Genomic DNA, 27,899 nt, shown 5'->3' on the forward strand with positions numbered 1-27,899 from the left:
TTTAATCAAAACCTAAATGAAAAAGGAAAAAGATTTGTTTTAAATCTCTAAAATTGTTTTAGTTCTCTAATAATAATCAAGGCTTTAATAAATACATTATAAAAAATAAAAGAATTATAGAAAAAAACTAAAATTTATTATTTTTTTATATTTTTATTTAATAAGGTTTGTTGAGAAATTATAATCAGTTTTTATATATATATATGTTTGAATTAATACTGCTTATTATTTCTCTAAAGTTTTGTCTCTATAAAAACCCAAAAGACAATAATGATACGCATATAATTGACTTAAATTAATGTTTAAGTAGTATATACTTTTGCTGTATATATATATATATATATATATATATATATATATATATATATATATATATATATATATATATATATATATATATATATATATATATATATATATATATATATATATATATATTATATTATATTATATTATATTTTTAAAATTTTTTTAAAGTTTTTAACAGCCTATAATATTTAATAAGAAATTAAAATTTATGCATTGTTATAAATATGGCTGAAAAAGAAAATCAAAAAGGTGAATATAATCATTTATTACATTTTATAACTGTTGTTATAATTTTTGCTATTATTATTATTATTAATATTATTATTATCATTCAGGCTGAAACAAATCTTTTTTTTTTTAAAAAAAAACATGGATTTTATAAATATACAATTTCAAATAGACAATTTCAAATAAATAACATACTGTAAATTTAATGTATACAAGAAATTAGTTTTCAAAAGTATCTTTATGATTTTAGATATGTGCATTCACATTAAGTATTTACAAGAAAGATCTAGTTCTATTAGTAAATATATCCCTGTTTTACTTTCCTGCTGTAAATTTAAAGTTGTTTAACAAATATTAATTTGGTTTAAATCAATTTTTTTTTAAATAGTTTAAACCATGGTCTAAACCATTTGAAAAATCATTTTTATTATAATTATTATTGTTTATACCTATATAATAATAATATATATTTAGAGGAAACTTGATTCCTTTTTTTTTTTTTAACCTCTAATCTACATTTAGAAAATTAAATTACAAAAAAAAACTTCCAATACTCTTGAAATTTAAAGTGTTTGTTCCTGGTAAAGAGATGATATAAAATAGTCTGTAGATTCATGATTAGCTCAAAAAATAGAGAGATAAAGTTGTATCAAGTCTCCAATATGTATGGAAAACATGATTTCGACCTTATGAATGATTTGCTTAGGGGGATCATATGTCCCTAATTATGAGAGACTTGAATTCCTATAAAGTTGTAGTATTTATATAAGTTTTTTTTTTAATTGACATAAAGTTATACTAATTAACGGCATTTTATTATCTTAAACATTATTATCTGTTTTACTTATCTGATAATGGCATACCCTAAACTTAACCTTAAATTTATTTAATGAATGATTTTTTCAACTCTAGCCTCTACCCTAATCTCGCAAATACTTTATACAATATAGAATACTTAATACAGTATAATAAGATCAACAATATGATATTTTATATTAAGATAACAATAACATCGATTTTAAAACATAATAAGATTGAGTTTAATAAATCATTATTACAATATAATAATGTTTCTATCAAACCCCTTTTCAATTTCTAATAAATAGCTAGTTTCTGATAAATAGAAAAACAATAAAATACAACAATATCATCTTTTAAATAGCAAAACGATAAAATACAACAATTTTTTAGTATAAATTATGCATTGGGCTCAGAAATCAAAATACCCTATATTACCCACATTTTCTCTTAAAAATTATTATATTCTTAAATTATGAACTCAAGGAAAAATTACTTGAAATCAGGTGAAAATCAGGGAATATTCAGGGGAAACTCAGGGAAAATGGAATCTAAAACTGCCATGAACCCTGTAATATACAGTTATTTTATAATACATGTGAAAAGTTGTAAGTTGTATAAAAAAGGAAAACATGAAGATGGGTAAAATTTATAAGGTTTTTTTGATGTTCAAGGAAAAAAACTGGATTAATAAAAGTTTTTATACCATGAAAGGACGGATACAGTAAAAGGATACAACTTAATGAATAAATAGCCAAGCATATGAGTTTTGGTTTATCGTTATAGAGATGATATAAACATCTTTTTAGTTTTACCATTCATTTACTCAATGTTAAACTTTTTTGGAAGCTCAATACTAAAATTGATGGTTCTCATTAATGATAACTTCAGTTTTGAATCAGGTAGATTTTCACTAATTAAACTCTAGCAACTGAACTAATATTATTTTTAATAGAAAAATTTAATATCATATCCTGTTTAGTTTTATTAATTATTTATTTATCATATCTGTGTATGGGTCATTGTAGCATTTGCAATAGTTATTTTTATAAAATTTGAATAATAATTTTATATAAGCAAATTTTTAAGTGCTATACATTAAAAGGATACAAGGATGAAGATAGGTCAAAATTCCAGAGGGATTAGCACTCCTCCAAATCTATAGTGATTGCATTTTGTACCATTGTCACATTCAGTGTATGTCAGTCTTCTCATATGCAGCGTTTCTTTTTTAGTGGAACTCGAAAACATCTCATGAACCTGTAATGCCCCCATTAAAGTTGGTAGCTTTTCTGGCACACATTTCTCATAGAGATTGAAGTCTGTGTTGTTAATAGTATAGATAATTATTCTTGGACACTTTTGTTTTAATTTTTCTATGTAACAATTAATATCAGGAATATCTTTCCCTTGTCCTATTAATCTGTTTGTGGTTCTTCTGATACAGTCTGCTATTCCATAAGAGGTACCTTTTCCATGCCCTTTTTCTATAAAATGCCATCTCATTGTTTTAGCTCCAAACCTTTTTTGAAAATAAGTACCTACCACATAAAACTTGTAATAGTTTCAGTACTGTTGAACAGTACTATCGCTAAGGAAATAAGCTGTTTTAATGATTGGCAGCTTTTCTTTCCGTGATAAATAACAGGTTTTAAATGTGCATAGATCCCAACAAAGATGTGTCACCTGTTATCTGATTTTTACACTAAGATTTTGCCTTTATCTTGTTTTCAAAAGTACTGTAATAGTACACCACAACTGTATGGATTGACACTTGGTTTCTTAATCCACCAAAGTAGATTGAATTTCTTTTGAGTTTTGCAATTGTAATTTTCTTTAAAATCACAATGAATGAAAATATCCCTAGACCCCAAGTTATTTTCTATTTCTAATATAGCTTTGTACTGGTGTTTTATATTGCATACATGCTTCATAAACTTTTCCAGCATGTTATTAATAAAATGCATAAACAGCTGTTTTTTAGTTAATGTTACAACATATCTTCATTTTACCTTTGAAGTATACAACTTTTTAAGAACCAAAGCAAAATTCTCATGATCAATACAAAAACAAATATCTTGTTTATGGAAGTCTGGTTGAATGACTTAAAAGGGTCTCAATTTCCAAAATGTACTATAAGACTTGAACTGAATTTTGACTTAAACTCAGTTGTTTGTTTGAACTTATTGTACAAGTTTAACATTGTATCATTCAATATTCTTTTCTGTTTTTTCAGTTTGTTTCTTTTTATTGTTTCTTTTTTCTCAGCAGTAAGCCTACTAGAACTATCTTTCACAAAAAATGTTCTCTACTTCCACCTTAAGTTTTTGTTGTTGCAATACATTTAAGGGCTGATTCAAATTTTGTATTAACATATATCTAGAAGTAAGATTGTTGAGGCTTCTTTGAAGTCTGTACTTCTTTATTATCTTTATGCTAAATACCCTGGCAAAATCCTATTTTTTGTTTACATATCTCTCAGTAAAAAAAATTGATTGTATTTTTGTCATCAACACTTCGCTAAAAAGCAAGTTTTTTCTTACTTCCTTTGAGCATTTTGTACCACTGGTCATTTTTTTAACCATCTTTTGAGAGTATTTATCTTTTTAAGACCGCATAACCTCTTAGTATTTTTATCGTTCTAAAATGTTAAAAATGCTATAAATAGACGTTAAAAAATCCATATAGAGGTCAAATTGTCATTTGATCTCTCAACTGTTCCATGTGTGTCATCCCTGTTGCTTTATATACAAATGTGACACTTGAGTTAGTGACATGAGCTTCAATCGTATAAAAGTTACTTCAAAAATAGGCCTTGAGGAAAATATTATGTCAACTCTAATTTTGATTTATTTTTGATTATTTATTATTTATTAAAATATAAGTAAAATACTATCATCAAGGATTGAACTTTTTGAGATTAGGAAAAGGTCTTGGTGGTGACATTCGGTGAACATGACTTGTCACAGTCTGCAGAACATTATTTATTCACTAAAAATACTGTTTTGAATTGGTTTTGATCAGTTTAACATTGTATGTACTGTAAATTTATTATTTGGTCCAGTTAAAAGTAAAAGTAGTATTAACACTTTTACTTTTAACTGGACCAAATAATAAACACTCTAATGCACAGGTATATATAAATATAAATAAATATATATATGTATATATATATATATATATATATATGTATATATATATATATATATATATATATATATATATATATATATATATATATATATATATATATATATATATATATATATATATATATATATATATATATATACAGCATTCGAAATCAGTTTTTTTGGCCTCCGCAAACAAATGCAGAGGGCTTGACTTGAAAAGTACCATTTACCTTGTCATTACTTTGGCAACATTTTTAAAAATTTTTTTAGGTGCTTGGAGGTTTGTGGACTTATTGGGGCATAAAGTTTTGCACTATAACCTTTGTTCAAACCCACCTCAGGGCAAGTTTGCGATATCGGTTAGGCAGGCAGCGTGAACTTTCTATTAAATCCTATTCTATGTACTCTGCTGATAAGGACTTCTTGGCTCATCAAAAATTAAAATTTAAAATTAAAATTATCAAGTCTTAGAGATTTTTGTTAGGTCTAATATTTAAATAGATAGTCAATATTAGCAAATGGAATTTGAAGGGTTCCTCATATGATTTCCTTTATTTTAATTTTTTTTTGTTTTCAATAGCTAGTATTGTATTTCTGAGGTAATGGGTTTAATAAAATAACTCAGTTTTGTGCAACAATTTTTTTTTGTCTTGTTAGCGTGTGGAGATTTCCCCTAAATAAAGGTTATAGTATTTTTTACAACTAGATCATCTGATCCTAAGTTTTCTCCAGGAGATAAAATCAAATTATTATCATTTGTTTCATTGTTTTTATTATAATTTGTTTTATTGTTTTTGTCGATAAAAAAGACTCAAGGTTTAAGGGTAACCCTTTCCTTGCGTTTTTCCTTTTCTTAACATTGTTGTTAGAAGCATATCCACTAACATGGCGTTTTCTTGTTCTTATTTTGCCATCAGGGTGTTCCGCCAAAAATGATTAATGACTCCATTATGTGTTCATGTTTTTTATTTGAGAGCACCTTATCATAATTTCTTAATTGCAGCAATGCTTTGATAGTTTCATTGCATAACTTTTTTATGTCTTTACTTAAAATTCCAGTGAATGAAGAAAAAATGCCTTCAGCCTATAAACAATATATAAATTTCAATGTGCTTTTTTTCCATGTATTAGTTTACTGGCTGAAAGTAATACATAAGACTAAAGTTAACCTCCACGTTTGAAATAGGTATTATGACGCATATCTCTATAATATGCAGAAAATTCTTTATATTTAGCTTTTCCACTAGTTGGAACACGCATACCCAACACTTGTTGGGTATGCGTGAGTTTAGATACCAACATATATGTGAATAAGCAGTTTCAATTTCCGAGGTTAAATAAAAAAATAGTAAAAATATTTGGCTAATCATGCAATTAAAAAAAAAAGCAATAAATAAAAAAGATCAGAGCCTGAACAAAATTCATATACCTAGTCAATCTTCTTTGAAGTTGTTTTAATCTAACAGCCACTTAAGTTCTGCAACTATAAGATTGGTTATCAAGAAGTATCATGCTTGCCGAATACACTTTATTATAAAGAAATTCATTGAGACGCTGTTTCAAGCATAAATTTATATTTTTACATATTTGAGAAAAGGTGGTTAGGACTCCATTTAAACACAATTCCAAACTACTTTCGCACATTGCATATTCGTGAAAAGTTGTCAGTTTATTACTAACATCTTTATTTTTAAAATTTTTGTTTTGAAGCATTTTTTTCGTTTGGAAATTTTAAAGATTTAAGAAAGGATTTCGTTATTTAGTGTAGGAAAAAGATCTCATTGTTTGAATGCTAAAACGCCATTATCTTCAATTATCACATGTTTTTTGAACACATCTTAGACATGTCTCAATAGCTGTAACTGCTTCCGGTGCTAGCAAAGAGGTTTTCTCAAATATAAGAGATAACGGAACGGTATAAATCAAGATCGTCAATCCCGTCGTAAGGCTTGATAAACTAGTAATTTCATATCTGATGCATCCCTTCGAATGCCTTCAATTCTTAATTGATCTTTCTTTATAGTTGCATTTTCTACTTGTTCGTTAGCAAACAACAATAAAACAGGAAGTTCCGTAAAAGAGTGTCAATAGTTGACTGTTGACTAATCTATCTTGTTGCATCTGGGTGTTTGTATGTAAATGATTTGTATTCAATAAAGTCTGCGTAGCGTTTAAACAGTCTCCACTTAAAAGTGGCTTTTTTAAACAGTATATATTCTGACACTAACTGATTGTGTGCATTTTTTTTCAAGTTTCATACCACTAAACCCTTCTTTCAAAGTAGTTTCTAATTTGTGCGACAAACACCAAGTAAATAATAGGTGTTGACCAACTTGACCTCAGCATATGCCGAGTGCCAAGGTTAATTTCGAATACTGTGTGTGTGTATATATATATATATATATATATATATATATATAACAACTTTTTTTAAGTTGAAGTATCCTATTAATTTTTTTGTTCTTTATTTTTTTTAATGTGCACTTTGTTATATGTATTTATATTATAATTATTTAGAATTTTAAACTTCTGCTTTTATCTTTTTTGTCTGCCCTAACCCTCAGTCAATTTTAATAGAGATAGGTGAGGCTATCCCTATTTCAATAAAATCTCATCAATAAAGTTTTATGCAATCTTGAGCCTTCAAAATAGTTATATATGTGTTTATTTATTTATTTTTATTTTTTTATATTTTTTTTTTAGATATGCAGCCAAGAAAGAAAGACAAATATAGAAAAGATAAACGTAAGAACTATAAAAATTTTTTATGGTTGTTTATAATTTTTTGTATTTATTTTATACTTAAAATGCAGGCCTTGGCGGGAGTAAATGAGTGCAAGAGCGGAGAAAAGCTCTCCTAAAACAAACTTGGCAATCCATGCAGGCTGCTTCTCTAAACAGCTTCTTACAAGAGCTTCTTTTTTTTGGTTTTAGTTTTGGTTTTTGCACAATCCATTTATTTACTAACAAAATTACATTTGATATAATAATTTGACAAAGAGCTATAAAAGTATTTAATACTTATAAAAAGTATTTTATATTTTCTTATTGTAATAGGATGATGACAATTAATAACTCCACAATAAAAGTGATCAATTTATAAAAGTAATTAATATATAAAAAATATAATTCAATAAATTTAACAAAAAAGTCTTATATACAATAATTTAGAGTTTTAATAGTTTTATTAGTAAATTAACTTTTATCAATATAATTTAGAGTGTAATTATTTAACATTTATCAGTTAGTCCTATCTAACCAAAAACATTCACATTTCAATATTTGCTCTTTTTTATTTTTTTGCAACAACCATGTCTTTTTTTATTGAAATTGTTATTTTTATTTTTTTTTGTACAAAAAAATTATATTTTAGCAAGAGCAGGAAATTGCTCTCATAAACCATTTAAATGAGAGAGTGTATCATTTAATGGGAATGTGGACGAGAGCTAAAGTTTTTGCTTCCCGCTAAGGCCTGCTCAAAATAGTATTATAAAGATTGTGATATAAAATTGTCATCAAATAATAGCTTTTATGACCTCCCTCTCAGAACTACTTAATTTTTTCCAAATTTGCATTTTAAGGTAGACTGATTCAGAATTTGAAAAGTTCCTAAGTTTTTCTACTGCAGTTTTCAAGAAATATCAGAAAAAATTATATATTATCTCAACTTTGGAAAAAATCCTAAAATTGCTAAAATATGCCGAAATGAAACTAACTGTAGCATTATTCTATTCATCCAAAAGTCTTTACAGATAGGTTTTCTGATTCGCTACTACTGTCTGCAATAAATGGGCAAAATATAGGCAGCTTGTTCCAGTTTAGAACTTAAATATATCTAAAAGCAAAATCTCCACTTGCCTAAAAAGTCCATTTTTCAGCCATTTTGAGATGCTCGAAAATTTTTCTAACACTTTGTTTTGATCTAAGATTAACAGCATATAAGATCATTAGACCCAACTATCTGAAAATGCAAACATTATAAACTTGTCGAATCGACATTAAAAATGCCAGCATTTTTAAATAACCCTATTTTTCAATCATCAACAGTTGAATGCATTACTAGAAACCAGTGCCCCTCTAATCTGCCAACTGGCCTATGTGAAGGGTGCAACTAATTATGAGTCATTTCTTAATAAAATGAAAGGTATGGTTGGTTGTCCTCTTCTTGATCTGGTCTTTATAGTAGATAGGGGCACAAATAAAGGGGGCAGTAACTTTTTAGAGACTTTCATAATGGTTCAAATAAAGGTCTCTAAATTAATTTTGATATTTAGATACTTGATATCTAAATATCTAAATTAGTTTCAAGATAAAACCATTATTTCTTTAAATTCTATTTTATTATAGGTAATCAGTGGTCTGTATATGGTCTGGACCCCTTCTCCCCCCCCCCCCCACTCACTAAGGTGAGGGGATTGATGCCACCCCAAACCCCTCCCCCCCTCCTCCTCACCTTAGCGAGTGGGGGAGGGGGTCCAGATTACATACGGAAAATCAGAGATGGTGCCCCACAAGCGATTGGTTGAAATATAATGATTTGACCCAGATACAATTTAGTAGACATTTTGTTTAAATATTTTATAAAATAAAATGAACAGATTTTCAGAAATTCAATGGAAATTAGACACAAACTTATTCTATATAGGCTTCATTTCCGTAGTAAATTGATACCTTGTATTTAAATTTGATAATTTACATTTTTTATTTAAAAACAATGAACTTAAACTTTTCACTAATATCTTAATAGTTAGAGTTTAAAATATAAAATGGTTAAAAATCCTGACTATTAAACTGTTGGTCTTTGTTGTTTATTTTTCTTCTTTGTTTTTGTTTTAATCTTCATTTACAAATAGGATGGTATTTCTATAAGCTGTACTAAATTTTTGTCAACTGTATTAAACTTTTAGACAAGGTGCAAAAACGCATTGTAAACATAGTTGGACCTGCTCTTGCAGCCAACCTCCAATTATTATCACATCGTCGTAATGTTGCTTCTCTTTCTTTTCTACAAATACTATAATGGGCACTGCTCTAAAGAACTAGCGTCTCTTGTGCCATCTACTAAAATTCGTTCTCACGTTACTCGTCATTCAATTAAGTCTCATCCTTTTTCTGTGACTGTTCCTCAGTGCTCCAAAAACGCTAGTTTTTTTCCTCGAACATCAGTTCTTTGGAATTCGCTTCCTTCATCTTGCTTTCCTGATTCATATAATTTGCAATCCTTTAAGTCGTCCGTCAATCGTTATCTTGCTTTACAATCTTCATCTTTTCTCTTTCAGTAACTCTCAACTTTAATTAGTGGCTGCCTGCAGCCTTGTTGGAAGCAAAGATGTTTTTAAAAAAAAAAAAATATGTTGAGAAATGCTGTCTTTTTTAATGAAACTTGTTTCATTTATATAACAAAATGTGGCTGTTCTAACTGGTATTTACTTTAATATTGGCCAAGACAGTGTCTTGATGAAGTGCACATATATTACAGAAAAATTTTACAACATATGTAGTTCCTTCTTCTTCAACAGTTTCTGCTCAAAAAACTTCTGAAACGTTCAATTTTTCTAAAGTTTTCTATTACAATAAAATTTTGATTTATTTGATTAAAATTTAGATGTTTAATTATTTAAAAAAAGAATAGAAAGATTAAATATTTGATTTGTTAAAATTCATAGTAAAGTAGTAGCCCCTTATAGTAAGTGACTGGAGTTAATATTTGACCTGAGCCGGGATCAGGTTTAATAAAAATCACCTGGGCTGGGCTAGGTTTGTGACCTGCATAACGTTTATACATCCTAAAATATACTTTTGTATTATACTTTGTGGGCTGCATAAACATTTATACATCCTAAAATATACTTTTTTAATTCAAAATTCATGTTATATTTTGTATATATATGCATAAATAAACATCATTATGATCATCATAATCATCATTATCATCATCATTATCATTTGATCATCTTCTCATTCAGCAAATACTACACCATATAAATACTAAAGTTGATATAAAAATGAAAGGATATTGTATGCCAGCATCTAAATAAATAGCAATCATATGTTTATATCCATAATATGTATACATAAAGCGCATCTCAGAAGCTTTTATTCCTTCTGGACTAAACGTTTAGAAGTATTTAATCCTACTCTTCAATTTTAAGTCAAGCCTTATTCTACTCCACATTTTTCACCATCTTAAGCAGTTGCTTAATTAAACATTATTCATCTTTTTTACAAGAACATCTCTCTTAACATGTCTTGTTTTTAAAAAAAAGCGTTATTATTTATGCTCATACTCTTGAGTCCTTAATACAGGGGGGGGGGTATAAAAGGGGAGTGAGAATTTTTTTATGAAACAATATAAGAATTTTTTATAAAAAAGTTTAGGTTATAAATCCAAACTAATATTTTTTACAAAATATGCTTAAAACTATTTAGTTCTAGCGTGGCTTGCGGTCAAATGTGCATTTTCAAACAGCTGTTTTAGCATGATTTCAATATGATTTAATATGCTGAATCAAGATTTACCAGGTTGACAATTCTTAAAGCTTGTTCACACTGAATGTTTTTGTTTTTATTGATGACTGAAAGAAATATTTTAAAATTTTTAAGGCTGATATTTGCTGATTTTTTTTGTTTGTTTTGAGAAATAAAGTTTTTGCTGACAACATTTAAAAATTAATAAACAGGGGCAGGGGGTCTTAATAAGCTTGGGGTGGGTGGGAAAATTTTCTAAAAATAAATAAATGTCACTTCTCTTCCTGCCCTTCCCCCCACCCCACCCCCTCCTCCTCTTCTCTCCCCCCCCCCCTCTTCCCCCTCCTCCCTTTTTATTAGGGACTCAAGAGTAATATAGTTTATAAAGAGTTTATTAATTCTTTAATTAAATTTTTTAATTTAAAATTTTTTGTTTTTAACATTTGTTTTATGTCATTTAAATTTTTAATTTTAATTATATTTCACATATAAACACTCATTAGTTATGCATAATATATATAAGATTTATTGCCTTCATTGGCTTCACTTCACTTCCCAAAATAATTATCATTTACAAGTTTAAAAGGTTGCTAAAAATGGGCACCACAGGCGCCCATGAATTTTCTAGCATATGTATGTGTATATATATATATATATATATATATATATATATATATATATATATATATAAATATATATATATATATGAAAGCAATTTAAAGTGTATTATTTTACTTTTTTTTAACTTATTTTTATTATATTACACTGAACTATAAAAAAAATTGGCAGTGATTAATTATCTGTATTAGAATCAGTTAGTATTATTACAGTCTTCGAAATAGTTTAATTTTTTGTTGCAACAATTAATGCATTTTCATAAATCGTAACACGTCAGTTCTGCACTTCAAGATGACCATCGTTTTTTATTGCAATCTGTCACTTATATGCCATTTAATACCCATCTGTAACATCTCTGGGTTTGCAATAAAGAAAATTGCCCAGTGTGTTATTTTGGACTCATAAAATTGTAATAAGTTATTGAGCTTAGTAAATTGTAATAAGTTATTGATTATGCCCACTTAAGATAATGTCTGCAAGAGCGATCATGAAATTTAAAAATTGGTGAAGACTGCTCATAAAAAGTTTTATATTTGTTATACAAAGTTCTTTTATTGACAAATAAAAGAATTAAATTAAAATTTTTAATAACCAAATTAAGCACACATTTCTAGAGTTGTTAAGACTTAACAAAAATGACAATGGTTTATTAGATTTTGATTTTCAGAACTTTCTATCATTGTAAATATTTATTTTTTCAAATGGTTTTCTTATATTTTATTACTCTTGTTTTGTATTATACAATCTTAAATCTTTTATAATATTGTACAATCTTTACAATGAGATTTTACTTACAATTTAGCATGGGATCATGAAGGAATTGATCATTGGAAAATTGAACCTTTTACAGAGGCAGATAATCCACATGGTCTCATTGAAGAGTCATCATTTGCTACATTGTTTCCTAAGTATAGAGAAACATATTTGCGTGAAGTGTGGCCACTTGTCAAAGAAAAGTTAGGCAATCATGTATAATTTTTTTTTGTTATAAATTTTTTTATTTAAAGTACAAATGTTGCTATCTCCTAAATTTGTCATTATATATATATATATATATATATATATATATATATATATATATATATATATATATATATATATATATATATATATATATTTATATATATATATATATATATATACATATATATATATATATATATATATATATATATATATATATATATATATATATATTTATATATATATATATACATATATATATATATATATATATATATATATATATATATATATATATATATATATATATATATATATATATATATTATTTGCATTTTTTTAAGATCATAAAATATATTTTTAGCATATTAGATGCGCATTGGATGTTGTTGAAGGAAGTATGACAGTTGCCACTACTCGCAAGACATTTGATCCATATATTATATTAAAAGCTCGTGATATGATCAAATTGATGTCCAGAGGTGTTTCATATGAACAGGTTAACTTTTTTAATATAATAGGTGTAAATAATTATTTAATATTATTTACTTTACATAAAAATAATTTTTATAAATATTTTTAAAAATAAAAAAGTTTATAAAAATACAAAAAAAGCTTTTAAAGTTATAAAAACTTTGTCAAATAATACATACACAAAAAACATTGTTTTTTATCTTTTGAAATTCTCTTCATAAAATATTTCAGCATAAACATAATAAGAAACTTCAAAAATCTTGTAAAAGCATAACTTTTTATTTACTTTTTTATCTGGCCGTAAACCCCCTGAATAGAATTATATAAAAATAAATACAATGATTTTGAGTCAACACAATAAGTTTGTATTCAAATTTTTAAATGTTGTTATTGATCATTACCATTATAATGTTGGTATTAATCATTACCACTATAATGTTGGTATTTATTATTACCATTATAATGTTGATCATTACCATTATGATGTTGATAGGTATCACTATGTGACTAAATCTTATGCAATGAATAACATCATTATATAATTTATAAGGTTAATGTTTAAACATGGTGTTTGTATCATTGTATCACATATAAATTACTATTCTGACTGTTATAACAAAAAGATATTTTTACATTTTGTTTACATAATTTGTTTTTTTTTTACCATTAGTTACAGTTATTAATTATTTAAAACTATTACTTAAGTGTCAATGCATAAATTAAACCTTGACTTTCAGTTGGCTTTTGCACCATTGTGATTAGATTTTTGAAAAAAAAAATTTTTTCGCAAAACCTTTGTTTCCTTATTCTTACATATTGTCTTATATTTCTGTTAGGTAATTCATTGAAATATGTTAAAATATAAATTTTTTTTGTTATAAAAGTTAAGGTTTTATTGTTTAATTTCAAAATAATATAAAATACGTTTTTAATTTACATAAAAGTTTTATGTAAAATAAAAGCAGCATCTTTTGGCAAAATAACTTTAATAAGTTTAAGACAAGTTAAACAGTCTGAATTCACTGAACTATCAACAAACTGAATTTACTGAAATATCAAGAGGAAATGAACAAAATGTAAACAATAAAGATCAGCAAAATGTGAAGACCAACAAAATGTAAACAGTGAAGACCAGCAGCAACCTGAATCTTTTGCTACGTAACACAATGTTTTTATAACAGATAAGACTATCATGGGGGCAAATTCCACCTCATATTCTGAAAGATACCAATATTCATGCATTCCCTTGTCATTTAACAAATAACATTCTATCAAACAGAGAAATGTGAAGAAACTGGATTTGTTATAGTGTAGAAAATAATTATGCGTTGTTTTGTTATATTTTGAACACTAAAACAGCAAATGTTTCAACCTTGCCTGATTTACAGGATGGAACACCAGCAGAAAATAAAGGAAATTAAAAAATTGTATAAAAATTTAACATTTCATACAGTGAATTATGTTGCATGAATTTCAGAATATAAACCAGCATAAAGACAGTTTAAAAACTCTAATAATAAAAACTGTAGACAGTTTAAGAATGCTCATAAGGTTTTTTTTTCAATATTTAATAAACTGAATACTGGAAAAAACATCTTGAGTGCCTTAAGGATGCATTTTCATTGATATATTTTTTTTCTTCCATGAAGCATGTATTTTCATTGATATATTTTTTTTTCTTTGAAAATTTTTTTTCAAAGAAGAAAAAAATATATTTTTAATCACACATAAAAAATAATTTGTGTGTTATTTAAAGAAAAAATTTGACTAAGATTAAAAAGAATATAGAAGATCTGAGATTTGAGGTTAAAATTTAAAGTATTTATTAATGTGGTTTTTAAACTGATTTATGTTTGTTGGCTCAATGATTTCTTGTGTTAGTACATTTCAGTCATTTTTCAACTCTATTAGTGAAAATTTTTTGTCTGATTGTGTTAAACTTGTACTTATTTTGTGTTTTTAATGACTCCTTGGTCTAAATAATAATATAAATAATATTAAATTGCCAGATCTTAGATCTTGGCAATTTAATTTTTAGAGATTTTATTTTTAAAACCAATTTGTGATGCCAATGTACACAAATCAATTTGTCAACACCACCTTTCACAAATCAAAATGCTCAAGGAAACACTTGAGTTTGGTTTGCCCCAGAAATTTTCCCAAGTATTACTAATACACAACCTATTTTTAAAATAGGGCAGACCTATTCTAATCTGTGAAAACAAATGACTCTTATACTCTTTTTTAATATCTGCAACCATTTTAAACATTTATATAAAAATGTTATTGCATTATAAAAAGTTTGTGTTAATTTAATACAATTTAGCCATATTGCATATATCAGTGTTTTTAATATTACTAATATAACACACGTTTAAAATAAAAAGTGTCAGTATAAATGTCTATATAATTATATAATTCTGCTTATAAATCTGTTTTAGATTTTTTTTTTTATTAAAAAAAAAAACTTTGTTCACAAAATAAGTTAAAAAATGTTTAACAAAAAAAGTTTAACAGTTTTTAAAATAATTTTTTTTAAAAGATAGAATAAAAATTTTTGATTATTTTCTTGAAATCTAAAAAACAAAGATGTTTTTAAAAAAGTTATGAGAATCATTTGTTAGAATTATTTGTTTTTAGGAAGTTGTAAATAAGTAAACTTTTTTTTATATATAACTTGATAATTTTTTTTTTTTTCTGTAGATTTTATGATCATGTCTCACAAGTACATAAAAAACCAAGTTTAGCATAAAAATTCTATGTTTTGTTCATATTGATATATAGGATTATCAAAGCCATGAAAAAGAAATATGACATAAACAAGTCATAAGTAAAATTTTACTTTTTTTAACTTTATGTTTTTGTAAAGTATAGAACAAAACTGCTGAATCTTCTCTAGGGAGTGCATTATAAACTTGGGTAAAAAGAAAGTTGGGTAACCAAAAATTTTAACAAGAGAGAAAAAGAAATCTTGACTTTGCATAAAGTCTAGAAACTTGACAATTAAAGCTTTAAGATCATTACAATGTTGTGAGTATTGCTCAAGATTACACTAACAGTAATTCTAGAACCAATACTATAATATTAATTTATGTAACATTATTGATAGCAAGTCTGGCATTTATTTTATAAATGACATGTTCTATTTGACAACCTCTTTCTGCTAATCGTGCATATGCATGTAGTTTTAATGCAGTTGATAACTGTTTTGAGAAACTAACAGTTGCTGTTAAGAAAAGTTATCTACAGAACAGCATTACATGTTTAATGAGGGGTATACAGGATTTCAAACTGACATTATACACAGTTACAAGTACATTACTGTACTTTTTTTTTAAATGGAGAAACTTGCTTCCAACTAGGTTGCCAGCTACTACTAAGTTTGGAGTTAACAAAACGCAATGAAGAGAGTTTAAGAACACAGTTAGCAGTAGACCTAAAAACACAGTTACAAGAACACAGTTGGCAGTAGAACTAAATACTGTAGTTTGTATGAGTCTGGAAAACATAAAAATCAGAATGATTTCCAAAGTATTAAAAAACTAAACAAATCAAATTTTTTACTTTTTTAACTCCCATGAAATCTCAAAGTTTAAACCAGGTAGAGTATGGAGTTAGGAGCAAGAAAATGGTGAGCACAGTAAAGAGAGGCAATTTATGCAGATTCAATTTAGCAATGAATTGGGTGTATGGTTTTTATAAGAAAAATATAATGCAAGATGATTTATAGTAATACTGTTTCCATTCCTCAATATTAAAGTACAACAATAATATAGGTACTAACATTTAACCTTTAGCATTATTTTTATACTTAATAACATTTGAACATTTTTGTGAAAATACTCAAGTGGATTCTTAAGTTTAACTCCCATTACCTTGAATGAAAGGTATCAAAAAGAAAAAACAAGAAAAATTATAAACAAAAACTTCAATAGAGTTAAACAGTTAAAACATTTATTTATTTTTTTAATCAAAGTTAAATGATTTCAAGGCTTAAAGGGATGAAAGAACGGAATGGATTCCATTCAATGGAAACACAGCCATATCAACTTTTTTATTCTGTTATGTGTGAAAAGAGTTGCATCTTTCTAAAAATTCACTAATATTCAGTACAGTTAGTTAAAAAGTAAAAAAAAATTTGGTTTGAAGACAAGAGACAATCTATACCATGTATTGTATATATCGATGGCTTAACTCCAACACCGCGTATCTAAAAAATCACAACTTTTCAGGAGAGCCAAAAAACATGATATTTTTCAAACAACCACAAAAATAAAAAAACGCCAAATTATTAAATTCTTTGGTTTGTTTATTTAAAATGTTGATTTGAATAAAATAAGTTTTTACTTTGAAGTGTGGGCAATTTTCTAAGATACGTGGAATTGACCTAAAGTTTAGTCTGAGATAAGTGTTGTTTAAGAGGGTAAGTCAATAATAAAACTGCATTGTCTAAAATGAAAAAGGACACAATTTATTAAATAAAAGGCATATAAAACTGTTAAAAGGCAGTCTTTTAAAAAATAATAACACTAAACAGTTACATAACCCCGTATATCTTCTTTGGTGTTCTAATGAGTAACTTTTAAGTGTCCTCCAACACCTGCTGTTGTCTTCATAAAATTGTAAGGAAGAGAGTCATAAAAGTGATGGTAATCCTCTGGGATAACATACTTCAAGTCTTGTAAATGTTTCCATTTGGTGTATGGAAGCACCTAATTTATACACTTTTTCCGGTATTATTTGACAAGTGTTGTTAGAATCAGGAGTAGAATTGGCCATAGTTTCTTATTCACTACTTAACTCAAAACAGTCAAATTTTGAGATACGTGGTGCTGGAGTTTAGCCATCAATATATGTATGATACATTCCAATGCCTATAAAATATAATTTATTTACGAAAAGGTAAAATGCCAATAGTTTTGGTCTCTAACTGATATTAAACATAATACCAATTTATTTAAGAGTGTTTTTTAGAGTAGGGATTGGATAAAATATTAAGTTATAGCTGCTGCCTAAATTATTTATAGATTAGTAATTCATTGTTGATGACAATGATAGATGACATAGTTTTTCAAGTATAAAATATATTAGTCATTTACGTGTATATACATACATACATATATACATACATACATACATACATACATACATACATACATACATACATACGTACATACAGACATACATACATACATACATACATACATACATACATACATACATACATACATACATACATACATACATACATACATACTCTATTTAAATTTGCATATAACCTTTTTAAAGATTCATGCATATAAATGCTAAAATTCAGCTTTTCTGCATTTACCATTTACTTATTAAATGTAACAGGTGTGCCAACAATACTTATGCAAAGGTTTAACTTATAGTTAGTCAAACCTAGTTAGATATTAATTTGTACATTCCAAAATATGACATTTTAAAGGAGTTGAACCAGTTTCTTATGACCTAATGCCTCTTAAATAAGTACCTTTTGTTTGTCATATTATGATAATAAAGTTTTTTATATAGTTTAGAAGATTTACTTTATTGTAATTAGACAATTTCACAATGTTTTAACTTTAAAGCATATTATGATGCAATTATTTAATATATTGGTATAAATGTTTAAATGATGCTGTTTTATATCATTGTTTATATTTATTTTCAGTTATCTTTTTTTTTTTTTTTTTAGTCCTGTCGAGTCCTTGAAGATGATGTAGCATGTGACATAATTAAAATACGCAATCTGGTTAGAAATAAAGAACGTTTTATTAAAAGGAGACAAAGGCTTATTGGTCCTAATGGTGCAACTTTAAAAGTAAATTTTGTAAAAAATTTATTTTAATTTCAGATTTGATATAATTGTGAAGAAGTTTATTATAGAAGATTCCAATAATAAACTGCTGTAGTTTTGAGCTTTTACAACTTTCTAAACTAAAAGTAGTTATCTTTACAATATCAAACACATAGTGACAGCTAAAAGTTTACTAATACAATTTTCAGTTGCTTTAAGAATTTTATTTATTTATTTTTATGTTCTTTAGGCTCTTGAACTATTGACAGAATGCTACATATTGGTACAAGGTGGTACGGTGTCTGCTATAGGGTCATTTAAAGGCCTTAAGCAAGTAAGTTTATTCAATGCTTATTTTTAAAAGTGGGTAGGGGATGGAGATTAAACAGTATTTCATTTTAAATTTGTCTCACTTGCACCTGTGCTTGTTCTCTGTTTTTGTCTCTTGACTTGCTTTCATCATTTGCTACTCTCTTTTAATATCCTAACTTCTTTTTTTTTCTGAATTTTTTCTGAGATTAACATGATCTCTCTTGGCATACTCTATCAGAAACGCTTTGTCCTGCTATAGCATTCTATAGCTCACCATTTTTTAAGGTTAGTACATTAATGCTTAGTCTTGATCTACTTTTTTTTTGTTGACATTTTAGTCACCTTTATAGCATGTTTTATAACACCCTGTATGTGCTATACAATTTTGATTTGATTTTTAATATTTTTTTTTTTTTATATTTCAAGTTCTTCAGAAATCCTGCTACACTAAACACCAATTAGCTGCCTTACATATTACTACATTTAGTTTGCATCTTATATTCTTTTAGTCCCTAATTTCTGCAAGCTACTCTGTGAGTGGCAACTTCCCAAGAGAGGCTTGCCTGTCCTTGATTTAATTTTATGTTTTTTATGAGAGTATTTTAACATCAACATTAACGTTAAGTTTTCTTTTATGTGATTATATTGATCTCCACATAAGTACAATTACAATTTTTGTTCAAAATCACTGCATAATATCTGATACATTTTACACAATTTATTCAAACCAGTAGAAACCCAGATAATTATATGGGTTTTTATTTAGAATAATTAAATATTTAAAAAATAAAACATAATTTATTTAAATTCTTGGAAATTCTTACTAACAACATAGTTAAGTTATATTCATTTACCTCGCAGACCAATAACTCCCTCTCTTTTTATTATATATATATTTTTTAATATAATCTTAATGCGTTGTATATTTACTGTATTTTTTTTAGGTTAGAAATGTGGTTGAAGAGACTATGAAAAATATCCATCCAATATACAATATAAAAGTACATTTATAGATTTTTATTACCTCTGTAAATTTTTTATTATGGTAATAAAAAATTTAATAAAATAATAATCAATAGTAAATAATAATCGGTATTAAAATCAAAATTGAATACTAAACTTTAGGTATATACCTAAAGTTTAGTATTCAATTTTGATTATATATATATATATATATATATATATATATATATATATATATATATATATATATATATATATATATATATATATATATATATATATATATATATATATATATATATATATATATATATATATATATATATATATATATATATTAATAAAAAAACATCAAACAATACGAGTTCTCTTAATACAAATAATAATTTATTTTGAGAAATTTTCACTGGGTTATGGACACCAGCATCATCAGCTTGTAAAATAATGCAAAATTTTTTGAACATTAAAAAACAGTTTAATAAATTTGAATGGCTTCTTTTTTCTTTACGTAAGAATATAAAAAAATGGAGTTCAAAATTTAGTTTTGACAAATTGCCCATTATCAAGATTTATTCCGCCATTTGATGGGAAACATTAATGCCTCTGTATTTCGAGTGCTTCGCATTCTTTACGGTCAAATTTTTTTATTTCAACTTTAAGGGTTTTAGTTTTCTCCCAATTTATTTTTTTAGAGCAAAACTTGCTATGTGTGGAAATTGCTGATTGATAATGTTTGCCATTGTTTAAACTTTTTTGCTGTTGTTGAGTTCTTGTTAATTTGTAACTTTGTTTCTCCTACATATTTTTTTGAGCAATTGCATTCAACTAAATATGTTTCAGGTTGGCTATTTTGGGGCAATCTAAATTTGTTTTTACATGTTAGTAATGTTCTTAAGTTAGGATTTGATTAAAAAACTACTCTATATCCAACTTTTCTAAATATTTTCCTTAACTTTGATGATAGTGAAGGTATCCACGGTAATGATACTGATGGAAGAGCACTCAAACCATATATATATATATATATATATATATATATATATATATATATATATATATATATATATATATATATATATAATATATATATATATATGTGTGTGTGTGTGTGTGTGTGTATATATGTTTATATGTTATATATACAGTACTGTGAATAAGTTTTAGACCACTTACATTTTTTCAACAAATCCCAGAGAATTCTTCTCTAATATTTAAGTTTGTAGTTCTAAATTATAAACCTATTAAAACACATGCATTTCAAACAAAATATGGAACAATTACAACCTTTTTAATGTCAAACTTCATAAAAAACTCTTAATATTTACTATGTTCTCCTTTTGTCTCAATCCCAGCCGATATTCGCTGGGTATTAGATTCGTACAAATTAGTTATAAAATCCTGGGATATGTTGTGCCATTCTCTTTGAAGTACTTCAAAACATTCTTCAGCATTTTAGGGAGCATGTTCGACCTTCTTTCTGTCCAGGTAATCCCAAATATGCTCAATTATATTCAAAACTGGACTCTGGGGAGGCCAGGTCATCAATTCCAGTACTCCTTCCTCTTCCATTTCATTTAAAAAAATTTTTGCCACTCGGGAACAATGTTTTGGGTCATTGACCTGCTGCAGAATAAAATTATGACCTATTAGTCTCATTCTGGATGATGCAGCGTGGTGCCTTAGGATATCCACATAACATTCCCCGGTTCTTCAAACATATTGGTAGCCTTTCGTTCCAAAAATTTCGAATTTGGACTCATCGATGTACAGAACTCAATTAAACAATTTCCTGAACCCAATCTTTGTGTTATTTTGCATATTTAAGTTGTTTTTCTTTATTGCAACACCATAATAATGGTTTTCGAATTGAAACACACCCCTTTAATACCAATTTAAGTAGGTGCCGTCGAATAAAAGAAGAGCTGACATTTTTCCCAGTTGCTGTGTTAATGTCTTTTGCCAGCTTGGTTGATGCTTTTTTTGTATTTCTTAAAGATAGGGTTTTTACATATTTATTGTCATCTTTTGTTAGCTTAGGAGGTCTACCACTTTTCTTTCTATCTTCAAGGGAGCCAGTTTCTCTGATTTCTGTAACAGCATTCTTCGAATATCCTGTTTTGGATGTAATTGTTATGACACATCGTTTTAATAAATAAGCAAACAAATCCCTCATGTTTACTCATTAATTTTGTTATATATTATTAACTTTTCTTATATATTATTAAACTCAATTACGCTTTAAAAAAAATCAGGAAATAATTGTAAATACGTCTAATTATACAAGTGGTCTAAAACTTATTCACAGAACTGTTTATATACACACATATATATACACTTATATATATATTATTAGGGTGGTTCATAAAACAACATTTTTTGAAAATGTCTGATGGTACCCCCTAATGGTTTTCTGTGTAATATATTATTACTAAATTTAAAAAATTTATGAATTAAAAATTTATTAATGGGTTGTTGTATCTCAAAAGAAGTGTTGGATCTCAAAAGAAGTGAAATTTTATAAAAGTTTCAAAAATAATTAAAAAAAACTTTAGATTTTTTTTTTTTAAAAATATGAAAGTTTGTACTTTTGTATTTTTTCTTAAAAAATGATAATTTTTAAGCCATAAAAATTAAACTAGTAATCTATTTATACAATAATTATTGTTTTTGGATGTTTTATGCTGGATGTTTTGGATGCTTAATTTTTAATTATTATAAAACTTTGCTTCTTTTGGACCCAACATGTTATGCTTTTGAAGAACTTTTTTTTTAGAATATTAGTCTGATGTTATATATATATATATATATATATATATATATATATATATATATATATATATATATATATATATATATATATATATATATATATATGTATATATATATAATACATAAATTTTGATTTTTATTTATAAATTTATTTGTATTGTAAATTTTAACCCTTACATTTTTTGAACTTATAAAAAGTATAAATGATTTTTTTAATAGATAATGATGATCAAACGAGAGCTTGCTAAAGATCCCACGTTAAAAAATGAAAATTGGAGTCGATTTTTACCAAAGTTTAAAAATAAAAATGTTCAAAGAAAAAAACCAAAAATTAAAGAAAAGAAACCATATACACCGTTTCCACCACCTCAACAAGAGAGCAAGGTTTTGTTTTTTTTATTACAGTTTGAGCTGGGTTTTTGTTTCTTTTTTTTCTTATTAAGTGGTCAAAAAATTCTCTTTTATTGTAGCTAACTGTATTTTTGCAATATTGTAGCTAACTGTTTGTGAACTATTGTAGATTGATATTCAATTAGCAAGTGGTGAATACTTTCTAAACAAAGATGAAAAAGTTTTAAAAGAAAGAGAAAACAAAAAGGTTTTTTTTTTATAATTATTTACAAATAAAAACAAAATTGTTATTCTTAAAGAGTTAAAAATTTATTTTTATAGTCATTATTATTTTAGTCACTTGTTTAAAAGTCAATTAATTTGCTTAATTTTTTATTAAAATAAATTAAATAAAACAGTAAATTCACCTTAAAGCAGTTACTAATAATGGTCACTGTGTGACTTAATGTGACTTTTAATGAATAAATTACATACTATGCATACATTACTAATGTGATGAATTTACTAATGTGATGTAATGTAATGTAATGTGATGTGATGTAATGTAATGAATTTACTAATGTGATGAACTTACTATAGTATACTTTTATAGTAAATACTATCAGTATACTTTTGGCATAAATCATTGGTGATCAATTTAACATTAGTTTTGTATTGATTGTGGTTCTTACTATTAAAATATTACCAGACATTTTTGGTATACTTTTGATAATATCTAATAAGATATCTTAGTCAATGATATTTGAAAAGACTCAATTTATAAAAAAAATTAGCAAGTATAGATAACTTAAGTAGTAGTAGTAGTAGTAGTAGTAGTAGTAGTAGTAGTAGTAGTAGTAGTAGTAGTAGTAGTAGTAGTAGTAGTAGTAGTAGTAGTAGTAGTAGTAGTAGCAAGTATAGATAACTGTAGTAGTAGGACAATTATTTCACTGTTGTATAAGACATTATAATTATATGTGGTATAATTATTATGGCTTCTTTTTGATTCTATCAATTTATTATTTACTAAAGGTGTTGTGTCATATGTTTGTATAAAGAGAGTATAAGATGTATATTTATACAGACAAACACAAAAGTGTTAATAAATTTGCCTATCAAAATAGTTATATTTAAGTTATTTTTGTTTTTTATGTAACCAAAAGAACAAAAAGTTTGGATTTGACTTCACTTTAAAATAAAAAAATCGAGTTCTAATAAATTTTTTATTTAGTCTTTCATTTTAATACTTTAGTGTCTAAACATCCACAATATTTTTAAAATCCATAATAATTCCAAAAATTTAAAGCAGGAAAGTCGAATCAATAAAGATGCTTCTGCAAGAATTATAAGTGAAATAAAGATGTTGGCCTGTTTCCATTGACACTAAAATCATGTTTGAGATTGAATACAAAAAACTTGCTGGTTAGTAATATTTTTCAACAGGATATTCAATAGTATCAAAAATCTTTTTTACATATTGGTGCATATACATCATTATTTCATAATTGACATCTTATAATGAAAGCAGGTTTGTAAACTGAGAAAGTTCATTACCAGGATTTCTTTAGGTTATATGACAGTTGCTGAAATTTTGGTTGTGGAGAGTTTTATGAAAGTTTACTTATAATTCAATGCACCTTGTAATTTGCAATTAAACTAGAAATTTCACATTAAACTAGAAAAGATCACAGTTCATAAAATCCTGAAAAAATATTTTTTTGTTGAAAGATCATGTACTGCTTGGTTTTTGAGTTTTAGTTGGACCACTCAGCAACCAAAGCCATACAGAATACAATCGGATAGGCCAGGGTTCTATGGCAAATCCAGCAGACTAATGGAACTGGGTTCACAGCATTTAATGTTAGTTAAAAACAATGGAGGATGAACTAACTGCTACATAAGTTTTCCTTGCAAGCGAACATGGTACAATAGAATACCACTTGCATAAAATTGGAAAGGTTTGTTCTGATCACTAACCAACAGCTTATATTATGAAAGATTCAACAACAAGGAGGTAGTTTTTTTTTGTTTTTGTTTTTTTACACAGCACCTCTATCTCTACAATCTAAACATTGATGATGCATATTAATGAAACTAAATCACAAGTTTATAAATTAAATTGTTTACTCCACTAGAGAATACTTTGCTTTTAGTCTTGTAAACTAAGTTTAAATACCAATTAAAACGAAAAAAAAATGCAATAAAAATATAAAAACAATTTTGAATCAAAATAAAGAAACTTTATAAAGTGTCCCAAAAGTTGTTAAATTTTAGCATACAAAGTTGCCTTTATGTACTGTAAATGTATCACAAATATATCACAACTTGTTTGCTTAATTTGAATAATAATTACTTAAGTTGTGATAGCAGCTTGGAGTTCAAGTTATTTCACCTTTTTTCACCAAAATCTAATTAAAAATGTTTCTATGATAACTGCTCAGTAAACGTAGAAGTAGTATTAGTAAATACAAATTAAAATAGTATTAGTAAATACGCATCAAAGAACTAGATTGTATTATTCTTGAGTATACAGTTTAGCAAATTTTAGCCTTTTTCTTCAACATTGAAGTGGTCAATATTATGGGTTTAGAGAAAGAAGCATGAAATAATTGATAAGGATTATGTTTTTAAATCAACTTGTTTGAGTTGAAAAATTATGTATATAATATATTTATTGCAATCTAATAAAATACTTTAATTGAGTTTTTGAGTAAGGTCAGCATGAAATACTCGAATTGGGTGTTGGGTAAAGTAAATATGAAACAATTTAATCAAAAAAATTTTTAATAAATTATTAGACAAGTTTGCTGAAAGTTCAGCAGTGAGTTGCATTGCATTGTTGTCTTTGTGTGAGGAGCAAAAATTAAATGATTTTGTAGGTTGTTACAAGTAGGTTGGATACTGTTTTGTTTTTGACATTAAATACTTTTATTGAAGGTTAGATAAAGTTAAGAAATTTTTTTAGTATTTGTTTTTTGGTTGATGGTATTAATTTATTATCTGCATTAAAAAAAGTTTTAAAGCATTATATGCCTTTATATTATTATTGTTTGTTTTAATTTTTGTGCTAGATTTTTTGATGCTTTTTTTTTTCATTATGCAAATTTTCCATACTTATGGACTAGGCATTTTGTCATAAAATTATCCGTTTTTCCAGCTCAAAAAATGAAATCCATTAACTTCTAAAGTTAAAAGACCCCTCATTTTTCAAGTTTTTTTAAGCTCCATACAACTATGTTAATTATATATAAATATATTGACAAAAAAAAATCCTCTGGAATGGCTACTTAGGAAAAGAAATAATTTTATTGAATTAGGGTAAGGGTAGTAGAAGCTTATAACCTTTAAATAGTAATTTTTTTATTAGTTGTAAAAATAATAAAAATAAATATTGAAAATACTCCTTATCTGAAAACCAGGAAAGCGACAGAGCATCCAGTTGCTAAAAATTGGCTTAATAAATATTGATAATAATAAAATTAATGTATATTTTTATTTATATTGATTTATACGAATCTGTATAAAGTAAGTTGTATTGTTTTAGTTTCCATCATAGCTTTTTTGTGTTTGTTTTTTTTTATGAGTATTTTGCAACTTTTCATTTTAGAAAAAGCAAGAAGAAGCAGGTGTTCAGCGTAAAATTAAACGCCAGCAATCGTTTATACCTCCTTCCGAAATTAAGCCAAATGATAAAAATGATACAGAATCCTCAAAAAGTAACTTTAGTTTTTAAATTTTTATGAATTTATTTTGTTATCTGGCTGCTGTCTTGTAGGAAATCTCTTTGGCGAAAACTTTAGGGATAAGTAAACAATTTGTTGATTCTTTTTCATCTATTGTTTGTTTAGATTTAAGCATGTTGCATTCTTTACTCTTTTTATTGGTTTTTATTAAAACATGACCATTAGCACCTAAAAGTATAAAACATAAAGAGAAAAAAAATGCCAACAAATTATTTCATTATCTTCAACAATCATTCATGGTCTTTAAATTAACTTTTAGTTTGTTGTGTTTTATCCCTTGCAAAGTTTACCAGACCTCCTTTCTCCTTGTGAAGCTAATTTAAGTTAGGTTGTTTTTACTTAAAATTTAGTGTTGATGACTGCAATCTTTTGATTTTCAAAGACTCCACTATTCGCTAGGTCTCCAATATTCGCTAGGTCTGGACATATTCTTGCATAACATCTTTGACTATTCTTTTGTGTTCTACTTCTTCACTCAATTACGCTTCTCTTTGTTTTTTGTTTTTTATTTTCCTACCAAATCTACACTGTTTTTGATGTTATTTCTGGTCTTATTTTTGAATTGATTGAGTCCTTTCCAGGATTTTTATAAAAATTTCTCATTACTTTTTAGCCAACCCAATAGATTCCCTTAAAAAGTTAAGCCTTAATTTGTTTGTATCCCCTTTCTATTGATGTATGTTTTACCGGTTTCGTATTTAATTTAGAATCAACTAGTGTTGATGTTAATGCGCTTAAAAAGAATATTAAAAAGATTCAAGAGGTATTCCTTACATTTTTATATATAGATCAAGAATTATCAATTTTTCTTGGATTTTTTTATTTATTTTGGCTTCAGCTTAACAAAATATTTCTATTTAGAAAAAAAGCAAAATGAAAAAAAAATGAAATCATTGCAAGAGGATTGGAAACGACAACCGAACAATTCTTGAGGATTAAAAATGCCTCATGTTTTTAAAAATTTAAATTAAAAAAAAAAAATTTTCTTCA

General features: G+C 26.3%; 1 protein-coding gene across 1 annotated transcript; it reads left to right on the top strand.

Annotated features, from left to right (window-relative positions):
- Positions 1–457: 457 nt before the first annotated feature.
- LOC100213650 (uncharacterized) lies at positions 458–27,899 on the top strand. The gene is made up of 12 exons (XM_065790303.1): positions 458–558; positions 7,173–7,214; positions 12,358–12,524; positions 12,883–13,017; positions 18,691–18,816; positions 19,043–19,126; positions 20,049–20,105; positions 23,056–23,220; positions 23,357–23,434; positions 26,774–26,882; positions 27,617–27,672; positions 27,771–27,899. The coding sequence occupies exons 1-12, from the start codon at positions 534–536 to the stop codon at positions 27,795–27,797; spliced, it is 1,071 nt and encodes a 356-aa protein (XP_065646375.1). The 5' UTR covers positions 458–533; the 3' UTR covers positions 27,798–27,899.

Source organism: Hydra vulgaris, chromosome 02, assembly GCF_038396675.1.
Source record: "Hydra vulgaris chromosome 02, alternate assembly HydraT2T_AEP".
Taxonomy (NCBI): Eukaryota; Metazoa; Cnidaria; class Hydrozoa; order Anthoathecata; family Hydridae; genus Hydra; species Hydra vulgaris.

Bases quoted from the DNA above. Each gene is read 5' to 3' on its own strand.
- LOC100213650 (XM_065790303.1), top strand. From the start codon at position 534: ATGGCTGAAAAAGAAAATCAAAAAG. The intron at 20,106-23,055 runs GTACATTTATAG...TTTTTTTAATAG, and splicing joins ATCCAATATACAATATAAAA to ATAATGATGATCAAACGAGA. The intron at 23,435-26,773 runs GTTTTTTTTTTA...TTTTCATTTTAG, and splicing joins AAGAAAGAGAAAACAAAAAG to AAAAAGCAAGAAGAAGCAGG.